Here is a 13,833-nt window from a genome sequence, read left to right as displayed (position 1 = left end):
TCTAATCTAATCTAATCTAATCTGATACATGGGACTCATGCATGTAAACACATCACGCTGGATTGTAACCTTAGACTAATCTGCATCTGTTGCCCCACACTCGCACTCACAAACACACTCTCATTCATCCTGGCCTATTGTACATGTTTTAGTGGTAGTGGAAACCGGAGTACCCGGAGGAAACCTGCGCAGACACAGGGAGAACATGCAAACTCTCCACAGAAAGGCCCCGTCCAGGTGGGAAACGAACCCGGGACCTTCTTGCCGTGAAGCACAAGCGCTAACTGCTGCGCCACCGTGCAGATAGATCATTTTTCCAATATCAAACTAATAACAATAATAAACTGGGGCAAATAATAAACTGGGGCATCTTCTCCAGTGATGGAAAATGGAGGCTGGTCACTGTTTGATTTGGTCAGCCGAAAATGACAAACTAATATTAAAAGATTATTGTTCACATCAAAACTCTTGGACACAGCGTGTTAGACAGTTTAAGCTTTTTCCCCACTTTTTATTCAGTTTTTAGCTAATGTTAGTCTATGGGAAAAATGCGGCATGCTAGCACCCGCAAACATGGCGGATCTCCATGGTAACGGAGAATTTTCCAGAACGTTATCAAAACTGTCAAAAATCTGAGTAAAATATGTAATTCTCTGAGTCATGAAACAAAAATCTGGCACGTTGGCCCCATGTATGGTCGAATTACTTTCTTATAATGAGTCCAAAAGTGAAAAAAAAATGCAGCTAACAAGTTTGAGTGGACCAAATAACGTACTGGGAAAATAATTGGAGATTTTCTGTTGGAGGTTTCTTCCAAAAACTCTCCCCCAAAGACGTAAACCGTCCTTGTCTCATCTGAAACTGTCATTTTATCTGCAAATGCAAGAACATGAACACAAACTAACGTTAACTGTCACCGTTAACAGTTATAAATCACTCGTTAGCTTCGGACTTTTTTTTTTTTCATCTTCATAAAATCAGCAGTGGTTAACACTTACCGCTGCCCGAATCTTTAAGACTTAAGTAGCTGTTTTCGTGGTCAAAGTGTGTTAGAAAATAAAGATTCCCCGCGGTTGAGTCTGTCCTCCTCGTCCTCCAGGCCTGCGGGTGTCGCCATTTCGCTCTCCGCTAGCTGTGGCTAACGCTAGCTGCTCTTCGACTCGGGATGTTTACGCGATAAAAAACAATAAAACCCAACATTCAAGCGCTGCCGAGACAGTATTAGATATTCCAGACCGCGGACATCGATCTCCGTCAGATGTCATCAGTATTTTGACGTTTTTATCCAGTGACAGCGGGACTTTCTCTGTCGTTAGCATCAGTTAGCTCCGTGTGCTAACCGTGCTAGCCAAACAAGGGCTGACTCTCGGAGGAGGGGAGTAAGTGACTTTTTGGTTTATTTTGACATTGACAGTTCACTTCCGACCTCATACAGATGATTATATTATAGATTATAGATTTATTCAGTGCACATTTGGTCAGTGTAGGTTTTATTTTGACATATGAGGTGATGCTAAAACCTTCTGATGGGGAAATGGAATAAGATACAAACTCTGGCCAACGTCACTATTAATATATGTGATACAGTTTTGTTTTTAATGGTCATGATTTATTCTAAAGGGTCATGTTAATTCATTCAACATAATTAACTAATTCATTGTGAAAGGCCCTATAGAGTTCGGGAATGTCCACAGTTACCATGGAGATCCGCCATCTTTGCAGCTGTCAGCATACATTTCCATAGACTAACATTAGCTAAAAACAGTATAACAAGTTAGGGCTGCTCGATTATTGAAAAAATAATAATCACGATTATTTTTGTCATAATTGAAATCACGATTATTCAAACGATTATTTGTTGCCTTTAAAAAAAATCCAGCAAAAAAGTGACAAAAATCCAGCAAAAAAAAAGACAAAAATCCATTAAAAAATGACAAAAATCCAGCAAAAAAAGACAAAAATCCATCAAAAAAATTACAAAAATCCATCAAAAAAATTACAAAAATCCATCAAAAAAATTACAAAAATCCATCAAAAAAAGACAAAAATCCATCAAAAAAAAGACAAAAATTCATCAAAAAAAGACAAAAATCCATCAAAAAAGTGTCAAAAATCCATCAAAAAAGTGACAAAAATCTAGCAGATAAAAGACAAAAATCCAGCAAAAAAGTGACAAAAAAATCCCAAAATTAAAAACTAGAAAAAAAAAAATGAAAAAAAAAATATATATATATTATAATCGATTTTTTGCGATTATGCTAATCTTGTAATCGTTTACTGTTGTAATCGAAATCGTAATCGAATTTCGATTAATTGCACAGCCCTATAAAAAGTGGAGAGAAAAACCAGTGGAACGACTCGGTTAGCTGCTGAGATACTGCTGGTAAATACATCTAACACACTGTGGTCTCCAAGTGTTTTAATGTGAACAATAACTCCAGTGTTTTAACTTTTAAAAAATCCATTAGTTTACAAAGGCTGCTAATCCCATAATGCTTAGCGATATGACGTCACATTCCCGAACTCTATTTCAGCCCAAAGCAAAGCACCGTCTTCTACAAATGCCCGTGTTGCATGTACATGATTTGCGCTGGGTATTAAACGAAACCAGTTTAGAGTTTACCTCGTTAGGATCTGGTTCTTTTTTATCATGCGAGAACTGAGAGAGAGAAGAATTTGGAAATAGCCAAAGCAGACACTGGAGATAGAAGTCGTCTCAAAGATAAGGCCTTTATTGCGGTTGTTCCAGTTACAAAGTTGTATAACCAGCTGGTGACTTCAGAGAAAGAGAAGTCCAGTCCCCTTTTATCCTAGTCTTGCACTGATCTGCACAGAGAGGGTGAGGCCTCAGTGAGTCAGCTGTTTGTGTCTATGTGTTTGTATATTATCTGTACTTCTCGTTATGTTCAGAATGATAGTGTGGACCATTGTCAGCTCATCTCAGTGACATGGTCTTCTTGTTCTGTAGCGTGTGAGCAAAGCATGAGTAAAAGCTTGTTCAGATTTCGTTATAATCCTTACAACCTGTTTAAAAAAAATGAAGCAGGTACAGGAAAGAAAGAAAAATGACACTGTAGGTCCAGGGACAGCATCAAAGGAAGCGACTTGATTGTTTCAGCTCAAAAGAAATATTTTTTTCCCCCCTACTTCTTTTTATTTTTATTGTTTGCCACAATTTATTCCCTGTTTTGCCCTCCAGTTCCCCACACATTTTGCACACGTATTGTATTTGCAGATTGTTGTTCTGTTTTCTGGCTCTAGATGACAAATATTATCATCATTATATATATCATTCAGGTATTGGTATATTAAAAAAATGGTACCCAGCCCTATACATGACCTAATTGGGTGTTCTGTTTGGGCATTTTGTAAGAATTGACTGTATTTCACACATTTTTAGGCATTTGATTTCTCATTTGTGCAATAATAGCATCTTCAAAATCATTCAAAACATCCTGAGGGCCAGAGGTTCTATGCTGGAGGGCCGGATGTGGCCCTCGGGCCTGACGTTGCCTACCCCTGCCCTAGACTATACTATATTTTGTCAAGTGACATAATTGTGGAAAGAATACTGTGCATCTTTTTCTGTGATCCAGTTTTTATTGAGTTGTGCATGTTGTCAGGTTTACATATCAATTCCATATGCAGCACAAATGTTTTATGTTTTTTTCCCCCTCACCCTTTGTGATGATGGGTCTTTTTGTATGAGCAGTTATGCACAATAGAGCTCCACAGTCCCGCCCCTTGCAGCAAATCCCCGTCTACACGACCTTCAAAAGCTGATCAGCGATGTAGCAGTTCATGACCATAAAATGTTTGATTTCAATTCAAAAAGAACATTTTTTTGATTGTCATCTGTCATTTTTCTTACTCTCAGTGTTAGATATGGATAAAACATCAACTATCTGCCTGCATTATGTTTTAATTAGGGATGTCCCGGTCCGATCACGTGATCGGAAATCGGGTCCGATCACGTGGTTACAGACTCGATCGGAATCGGACGACACCTCCCGATCAGCCCAAACAGACACAGTAGAGTTACTCTCTATATCCAAAACCATGAATGAAAACAAGTGGAATAATACAGTTTTTCTTAATTTTTAAAATCATGTATTAGGTATCGGATCGGGACTCGGTATCGGGCAATTCTCAAAATCAAATGACTCGGACTCGGACTTGTTTATAATATGTTTTCTACATTACAATAATTAAACAGGTGTGGGAACGTGAAGCTCCACCAATCAAAAGCCTCGTAGTAGATCATGGGACTCCTGAGCATCCTGGGTAATGCAGTTCTAGGACGAAGGCTCGCAGTTAAACTAGAACGATCTCAGACGTGCTTTTTTCACCTGCGTCTGACTCTGCGCTCGCTTTAGAACCACAGAGCTGGATTCAGCCCGAGAGTTAAAGACTTTATTCCAAATCCATACGGACTCAAAGCAACGGGGGGTTTTACTTCCGGACCGGAGAGGAGGCGGGACTGTGGAGAGGAGGCGGGACTGTGGAGAGGAGGCGGGACTGTGGAGAGGAGGCGGGACTGTGGAGAAGAGGCGGGACTGTGGAGAGGAGGCGGGACTGTGGAGAGGAGGCGGGACTGTGGAGAGGAGGCGGGACTGTGGAGAGGAGGCGGGACTGTGGAGAGGAGGCGGGACTGTGGAGCTCTATACATTTCATGTACAATTGGAATGTGCAACAATTGAATGAGCTCGCATGCTAGTTTTTCAGCATTTCTGTGACAGTGACCCTGAAAAGTGCCCTGCAAGTCGTGGAATGTGCCCAGACACATTGGTCACATTTGCATAATGTCACAACACCCTGTCAGACCGGTCATCATCGTTAATGTGTCATGATTTCCCCAAAGAATGGCCTTTATTCAGTGTTTCCGTCTTTCGTTTACCGTGACATTTGAGAATAATGGGTCATCAGTGTCTGGTAAGTGCCTGACAGGCGTTTCATGACTGTCAGATCTGGAGGTGGCAAGAAATCCCCTCGAGAAACAGTAAAGCCCTGTCCACACGAAGTCAAGCTGAGGACCAAACGCAAAGATATTTGACCAGTCCAGTGTGTCGTCCAGACGAGCCGGCGTTTTGAGGGTCTGTAAGCGAACATTTTCCAAACCAAGTCCCTGAGTGGAAGGATCTCAAAACGCCGTTTACGTGGCTCCTTTGACATCACAGCTCCAGAGTCTGTGATCCATAATCTACTGACCTTATACTGAGTTTTCCTCATGGATCTGTGATGGTTTGACTCCGCCCCTCTTTGCTCCACAAGCCACAGGTAGAAAAACACGAGTCAGTCTGTGTGTTTGGACTGACAGGAAAAGTCACTGAAGAATAAACTCTCCTCCTCGTCTCTTCTGTCGATCCTAAATCCTTCAGTCAGTTTCATCTTCACTGTTTACATTCTGCACATGCGCCTCTACATCTTGTTCTATTATGAATTATGAATCACACCGTTTTCACAGACCTGAGTCAACCCATGCAGTGTTCATTTTAACATATTTTAATTTAGTCTTAGTCTTTTGACAAAAATGTAATTTGATTTTAGTCTAGTTTTAGTCGACTAAAAATGCAAGTAAATTAAAGACGAATTTAGTCGACTTTGCATTGATAATATTCACTATAATAATAATAATAATAATAATAATAATAATACATCAGACTTATATAGCGCTTTTTTGGACACTCAAAGACGCTTTACATGGGGGATAAAACAAAACAAAAAGGGGGGTTTAGGAAAAAGCTAGTTTGAACAGGTGGGTTTTGATACTGATTTGAAGGTTGGTGGTGAGTCAGAGTTTCTAATGGGCTGTGGGGGTGAGTTCCAGAGAGTGGGGGCGGCGATGGCGAAGGCACGGTCCCCCCAAGGTCCGGCGGTTAGTGCGGGTGATGGGAGTGAGGCGGTTGGAGTCAGCTGAGCGGAGTCGGCGGGGGGGTTGGTGTTGTTGCAGGAGCTCGGTGAGGTCGGGCGGGGCCAGGTTATGGAGGGGTTTGTAGGTGAGGAGGAGGAGCTTGTACTGAATGCGATATTGAACGGGGAGCCAGTGTTGGAGGATGGGGGTGATGTGTTCTCTGGACCGGGTGTGGGTGAGGCGGCGGGCAGCAGAGTTCTGGATGTATTGCAGTTTTTGGAGGTGATGGTGGGAAGTCCGTAGAGGCTGTTGCAGTAATCGAGTCTGGAAGTGATGAATGCGTGGATGAGGATTTCAGCTGTAGACTGGGTAAGGGAGGGGCGGAGGCGGGCGATGTTGCGGAGGTGGAAGAAGGATGTTTTAGTGATGTTATTGATGTGTGTTTGATAATTAGGTTTAATCTTGTTCCTCTGCTTCACGGAGCTGCTCCACATGAACAAATCTCAGAGCTGATCCTTTAACAGAGAATTTACATGATCTGAGGCTCTTTCAGACGCTCAATAGAAGTGTGGATGATTTTAGTCTCTCCTTTTCAGTTTTATTTAGTCTGATTTTAGTCGACGAAAATATCTGGACATTTTAGTCACAGTTTTAGTCTCATGAGAAACTTTTAATTTAGTTTTAGTCCAATTTTAGTCACAAAAATATCACTTTGACTAAAATGAAGACTAAATATTTTAGTCGAGGAAATTAACAGACCCCATGTGGACGCACACGTTTACTGAGCTGCTTCAGGCTCACAGAGAAAGTGTTTTGTCCTGGTGAGGATGTAGCCTAACTTTGCCACAACCTTCACAGCGCAGACTCTTTAAAATCCTGATGGGAGACGCCCGGTACTGATCCAGACCTTTCAGCCTTCCCTGTCAGTGTGGTCATTTCAGAACATCGTAGCCATCTTGGATTTGCTCAAACTTGTTCTTTGTGAACGATCAGATCCCGGACGGTTTAGTGATGATGATTTCACCTGGAGTAACTCTGGAATTATTACTTTTTTCAGCGCTCCGGAACCATGATGGCGTCCGGCTACAACGCCAAAGACGAGGACGGGCACATCGCGGTGGCGGGCCTGGGCGGGGGCGCTCTCCGCAGCAGGAAGCCCGAGAACACGGCGTTTAAGCAGCAGCGGCTCCCGGCGTGGCAGCCCGTGCTCACCGCCGGCTCCGTGCTGCCCGCCTTCTTCATCATCGGCCTCGTCTTCATCCCCATCGGCATCGGCCTCTACGTGACGTCCAGCAACATCCGCGAGTTCGAGGTCCGTGCTTTGCTTTTCTTCCTGGTTTGTGGGTTTTGCATGAATATTTCCGTATTTTCCCACAGATCGACTACACGGGCGTCGACGTGTCCAGCCCCTGCTTTAACTGCTCCCAGAACTTTAACTGGAACAGCACCAAGCCCTGCACCTGCTCCATCCCCTTCTACCTGGACCAGTCCTACGAGGTAAAGGACTCACCTGACTGTAGATAACTGACTCTGGATCAGTCCTACGAGGTAAAGGACTCACCTGACTGTAGATAACTGACTCTGGATCAGCCCTACGAGGTAAAGGACTCACCTGACTGTAGATAACTGACTCTGGATCAGCCCTACGAGGTAAAGGACTCACCTGACTGTAGATAACTGACCCTGGATCAGCCCTACGAGGTAAAGAACTCACCTGACTGTAGATAACTGACCCTGGATCAGCCCTACGAGGTAAAGGACTCACCTGACTGTAGATAACTGACTCTGGATCAGCCCTACGAGGTAAAGGACTCACCTGACTGTAGATAACTGACCCTGGATCAGCCCTACGAGGTAAAGGACTCACCTGACTGTAGATAACTGACCCTGGATCAGTCCTACGAGGTAAAGGACTCACCTGACTGTAGATAACTGACCCTGGATCAGCCCTACGAGGTAAAGGACTCACCTGACTGTAGATAACTGACTCTGGATCAGCCCTACGAGGTAAAGGACTCACCTGACTGTACATAACTGACTCTGGATCAGCCCTACGAGGTAAAGGACTCACCTGACTGTAGATAACTGACCCTGGATCAGCCCTACGAGGTAAAGGACTCACCTGACTGTAGATAACTGACTCTGGATCAGCCCTACGAGGTAAAGGACTCACCTGACTGTAGATAACTGACCCTGGATCAGCCCTACGAGGTAAAGAACTCACCTGACTGTAGATAACTGACCCTGGATCAGCCCTATGAGGTAAAGAACTCACCTGACTGTAGATAACTGACCCTGGATCAGCCCTACGAGGTAAAGGACTCACCTGACTGTAGATAACTGACCCTGGATCAGCCCTACGAGGTAAAGGACTCACCTGACTGTAGATAACTGACCCTGGATCAGCCCTACGAGGTAAAGGACACCTGACTGTAGATAACTGACCCTGGATCAGTCCTACGAGGTAAAGAACTCACCTGACTGTAGATAACTGACCCTGGATCAGCCCTACGAGGTAAAGGACTAACCTGACTGTAGATAACTGACCCTGGATCAGCCCTACGAGGTAAAGGGCTCACCTGACTGTAGATAACTGACCCTGGATCAGCCCTACGAGGTAAAGGACACCTGACTGTAGATAACTGACCCTGGATCAGTCCTACGAGGTAAAGGACTCACCTGACTGTAGATAACTGACCCTGGATCAGTCCTACGAGGTAAAGAACTCACCTGACTGTAGATAACTGGCCCTGGATCAGCCCTACGAGGTAAAGGACTAACCTGACTGTAGATAACTGACCCTGGATCAGTCCTACGAGGTAAAGGACTCACCTGACTGTAGATAACTGACCCTGGATCAGCCCTACGAGGTAAAGAACTCACCTGACTGTCGATAACTGACCCTGGATCAGCTCTGCTTCACATTTCTGTTTCCAGAGCAACGTCTTCATGTATTACGGACTCTCCAACTTCTACCAGAACCACCGGCGCTACGTGAAGTCCCGGGACGACAGCCAGCTGAACGGAGACCCGACCTCGCTCACGGTGACGCTCGGCGCACACGCTGCGCTTCAGTAACGCGGCGCTCGGTTTGTAACGGCCTCTGTGTCCCACAGAAACCCAGCAAAGAGTGCGAGCCGTACGCTTTCCACGAGCGCGAGCCCATCGCGCCCTGCGGAGCCATCGCCAACAGCATGTTCAACGGTGCGTCCGGGAGGCCAAGTTCTACAATTCTACCTTTATTTGGTTTATCAGATACAATTAGTTTAGTCTTTAACCTCTTAAAGGATATTTCAGGATTTCTGACATACGGCCTCATTTCCTCATTTCCTGAAAAAGTCTTAGTTACTAATATACAAACAAAATAATACAATACATTTAACCTCTTAACTCCCGCCTGAACCGAGAGGATCTTTTTCCTCACGTCATCACATTTTTTTTCCATCATTTTTTTGTGGGTATTCAACTCATTTATGCAACTTTTTTGTCAATTTTTCGTTTATTTTTTTGTCAGATTTTTGTCATTTTTTGTCAATTTTTCGTCAATTTTTTGTCAGATTTTGGTTATTTTTTTGTCACATTTTTGTCTTTTTTTATCACATTTTTGTTATTTTTTGTCAGATTTTGGTTATTTTTTTGTCACATTTTTGTCTTTTTTTATCATATTTTTGTTATTTTTTTGTCACATTTTTGTTATTTTTTTGTCACATTTTTGTTATTTTTTCATTATTTTTTTGTCAATTTCTTGTGACATTTTTGCCACTTTTTCATCAATGTTTTCTCACTTTTTTGTCACATTTCCATCATTGTTTTCGTCTCAGTTTTGTTGCTATTTTCTCACCTTTTTTCCAGAAGCTTTTGGATTGGGGTAAAGCCAAACTGGAGAAAACGTGCTCGGTTCAGGTGGGAGTTAAGGGGTTAAACCTGGGTCTATTGACAATAGAATAGTAGCCGAAAGTGTCAGGTATGAAATCAACATAAATGTCCAGCTATAAGAAGAAAAACAGCTTAACTAATGAACCTAATGAACCTAATGAACCTAATGAACCATGAAGCCCGGTGTTTCCCGACGGTCTCTCCTGAACCTGAAGCTGACTCTGTTTCCGCAGATTCTCTGGAGCTGTTTTACATCGACCCGAACGGCACCAAAGTCCCGGTGACCCTGAGCTCGACCGGGATCGCCTGGTGGACCGACAAACACGTGAAGTTCAGGAACCCGGGAGGAAACCCCAACCTCACGGCCGCTTTCCAAGGTCTGAGCACGAGTCCCAGTCCCGTTAAGAAAACCCTGAACAATACGATGCTGAAATGTGACAGATTTGTTTCCGGTGCCTGTTTCCTGGTGCCCTGCCGGTCTCATGCCCCTCCTGGTTTCTCTGTAGGGACGGTGAAGCCGGTGAACTGGCGCCTCCCGGTGTACGAGCTGGACTCTGACCCGGAGAACAACGGCTTCATCAACGAGGACTTCATCGTGTGGATGCGCACGGCGGCGCTGCCCACCTTCAGGAAGCTGTACCGGGTCATCCAGAAGAGGAACGGCCTGATGCCCACGCTGCCCCGCGGGAACTACTCCCTGGACGTGCACTACAGTATCCTTCACCCACACTGGTTTAACCTCTTAACTCCCACCTGAACCGAGCACGTTTACTCCAGCTTTACCCCAATCCTAAAGCTTCTGGAGAAAAGGTGAAAATAGCAGCAAAACTGAGACAAAAACAATGATGGAAATGTGACAAAAAAGTGAGAAAACTTGGACAAAAATTGATGAAAAAATTACAAAAATGTGACAAAAATGAGACAAAAATGAGACAAAAATGTGACAAAAAAATAATAAAAAATGTGACAAAAATGTGCCAAAAAAAATAAAAAAAATAACAAAAAAATTACAAAAATGTGACAAAAAATGACAAAAATGTGACAAAAAATGACAAGAATTTGATAAAAAAAAATGGATGAAAAAATGACAAAAATGTGACAAAATGTGACAAAAAAAATTGAAAAAAATGTGACAATTTTTTTTAAAAAATGTGACAAAAATGTGACAAAAAATAATAAAAAATGTGACAAAAATGTGCCAAAAAAAATTACAAAAAAATTACAAAAAAATAACAAAAATGTGACAAAAATGTGACAAAAATGTGCCAAAAATGTGCCAAAAATGTGCCAAAAATGTGCCAAAAATGTGCCAAAAAAATATACAAAAAAATTACAAAAATGTGACAAAAAATGACAAGAATTTGATAAAAAAAAATTGATGAAAAAATGACAAAAATGTGACAAAATGTGACAAAAAAAATTAAAAAATGTGACAAAAAAAATTAAAAAATGTGACAAAAAATTACAAAAAATCTACAAAAATCTACAAAAAAATTGACACAAAATTATGAAAAAATTTGAACAAAAAATGACAAAAAAGGATTAAAAAAATGATGAAAAATATACAGACAAATGTACGAAAAAGTGATGAAAAAGTGGCAAAAATGTCACAAAAAATTTACAAAAAAAGGACAAAAGAATTTACAAAAAAGTTACAAAAATTAGTTTAAAACCCCCCAAAAAAGATGGAAATAGATCTGATGACAGGAGGAAAAAGATCCATTTAAATGAGATTTGTAGATCTTAGCTTTCAAATGAGGCGTTACACTGGCCTACAGGATTTGGGTAAAGCTGAACTGTAGAAAATGCTCTGGGTTCAGGCGGGAGTTAAGCGGTTAAACAGTGGAATGTGTACTTCTGTGTCGGCCATGTCTGGAGCTCCCCTTGACTCCGCCCCTCAGACTACCCGGTGCGGAGCTTCGAGGGCCGGAAGAGGGTGATCCTCAGCAGCATCTCCTGGATGGGCGGGAAGAACCCGTTCCTGGGCATCGCCTACGTCTCCGTGGGCTCCGTCTGCTTCTTCCTCGGCGTCGTCCTGCTCTTCATCCACCACAAGTACGGGAACCGCAGCAGCAGCGCCGACATGTCGCACTGAGACTGAGGAGACTGAGGAGGAGGAGGAGGAGGAGGAGGAGACTGAGGAGGAGGAGGAGGAGGAGCATACGTGAAGGTGAACACGTCGCACTGAGACTGAGACTGAGGAGGATGAGGAGGATACGTGAAGGTGAACACGTCGCACTGAGGAGGAAACATCTCTCCTGAAGATAAACTGAGGAGGGAAAGAAAGAATAAAGTGTTTTTTATGGATTGTGCCAAAGCTGAGGCCGTAAATGACATTGAGAAACTGTTACTGTTCGACACTGACACATGTTAGAGTTTAGAAGCTTCACACGCAGGATTATAGTTCACGCATGGATAAAAATCGGCCATAAGTATCGGTATCGGCCTTAGAAAAACCCATCGGTCGATCTCTAACTCGAGGTGATCTGTTTTCCTGCAGCTTCCCATGTTATCGTCTAAACACTGTAAATGTTTTACTTTACCACTTTTAAAACGGGGTCCAGTTCCATGACCGTCCAGCAGGGGGAGCTCCCTTCTTAAACTAATAACTAACCGTACACCTGACCCTGACCCTAAGGATGGTGGAGTTTAATCAGGGAGTCCATATGCAGGGGGAAAATAATATTTTTTTTTCTAAAATCGCCCAGTTTTTATCAGTTTTTATCAGATTTTATCAGTTTTTATCAGTTTTTTTATCAGTTTTTTATCAGTTTTTTTTATCAGGTTTTTTTATCAGTTTTTGTCAGATTTTATCAGTTTTTTATCAGTTTTTTGTCAGTTTTTTATCAGTTTTTTATCAGTTTTTTGTCAGTTTTTTATCAGTTTTTGTCAGATTTTATCAGTTTTTTATCAGTTTTTTTATCAGGTTTTTATCAGTTTTTTGTCAGTTTTTTATCAGTTTTTGTCAGTTTTTATCAGTTTTTATCCGTGTACATGACCTGAAGGGAGCTCTGCGTCCTGTGTGCAGAACACAGACCTCTGTGTCTTTAGTTTATTTGAACTGTTTACGTTTATTTCTTACAGAAGTCACATCATTACACAGTAATCGGCGCTTGAGAGGAGTCGCCTGAGGCTGAGCCTGAGGCTGAGGCTGAGGCTGAGGCTGAGGTTGAGGCTGAGGCTGAAGCTGAGGCTGAGGCTGAGGCTGAGGCTGAGGTTGAGGCTGAGGCTGAAGCTGAGGCTGAGGCTGAGGTTGAGGCTGAGGTTGAGGCTGAGGCTGAGGCTGAGTCTGAGGCTGAGGCTGAGGCTGAGGGTGAGGCTGAGGGTCGCCTGCTCCTGTGTTCAATCAGTACATTTGTTTTTCCTTTGGGAACTCAATAACATCCACATCTCACAGTTTACATCACATTGATAGAGGGACATTTTCCACCACCCGGTCAGTAACATAGACCTGCAGCTTTTCACACAGGCTCATAAAGATACTGCATATTATATTACTGAGCACAAACCCCCCGGGGGAAGTAAATAAAGTGTATATACATGCAGCAAACTCAGACTTTATTAAACACAGGAGGTTTCATCATCAAAAAGCATCTCTGACCTCTGACCTCCATATATCATTATAAACTCATGCTCTGACCTCCCTCTGACTTTAAGCATAAAAAACAGAAACATGTTACAAACTGAGGAGTTGTTCTGGTCTGAGGCTGGAGGAGCCAGTGCGATACGAGGGAGAAGCTTCGATGTTAAAGTATTATATCCGTGTATAAATGCGTGTTTGTGTCTCTGCATGAGGATGACCTGGAGCTGCTCTTCGTGCCCGGTTTGCCTCGTCTTCACAGTGAAAGGATCGTCCCGTCCGTCCTGCTGAACATTTACTGCTTTGTGTCAAAGTGTTTCTGGTGTTTCTCCAGTGTTTGCACGCTCGTCCTCAGGGTTGTGTTTTTTATTTAAACTCGTGGTGTAAACTGAGCATGGACGGAAACGCTTCAGGAGCCGCAGCCTGTGGAAAAGACGGCCGAGCTTTTACCTTTGACGCACCGTGTCTGTGGTTTTCGTACCAAATGTTCTGTGGAAATAAAAGAGGAAAAAGAGTCACGTGTTCA

The 13,833-nt window shown here is 42.8% G+C and overlaps 1 protein-coding gene across 1 annotated transcript; it reads left to right on the top strand.

The window, feature by feature from the left end:
- The first annotated feature begins 1,127 nt into the window (after positions 1-1,127).
- On the top strand, positions 1,128-11,826 carry LOC306974790 (cell cycle control protein 50A-like). The gene is made up of 8 exons (XM_079572176.1): positions 1,128-1,379; positions 6,909-7,163; positions 7,229-7,348; positions 8,789-8,896; positions 8,968-9,055; positions 9,961-10,104; positions 10,234-10,440; positions 11,629-11,826. Exons 2-8 carry the CDS (start codon positions 6,921-6,923, stop codon positions 11,820-11,822), a joined length of 1,104 nt encoding a protein of 367 aa, XP_079428302.1. The 5' UTR covers positions 1,128-1,379; positions 6,909-6,920; the 3' UTR covers positions 11,823-11,826.
- Positions 11,827-13,833: the final 2,007 nt, after the last annotated feature.

Source organism: Gobius niger (genome assembly GCF_951799975.1).
Source record: "Gobius niger genome assembly, chromosome: 15".
In the NCBI taxonomy this organism is placed as follows: Eukaryota; Metazoa; Chordata; class Actinopteri; order Gobiiformes; family Gobiidae; genus Gobius; species Gobius niger.
Note: the sequence above shows the minus strand (reverse complement) of the source record. Positions and strands in the feature narration are given on the sequence as shown.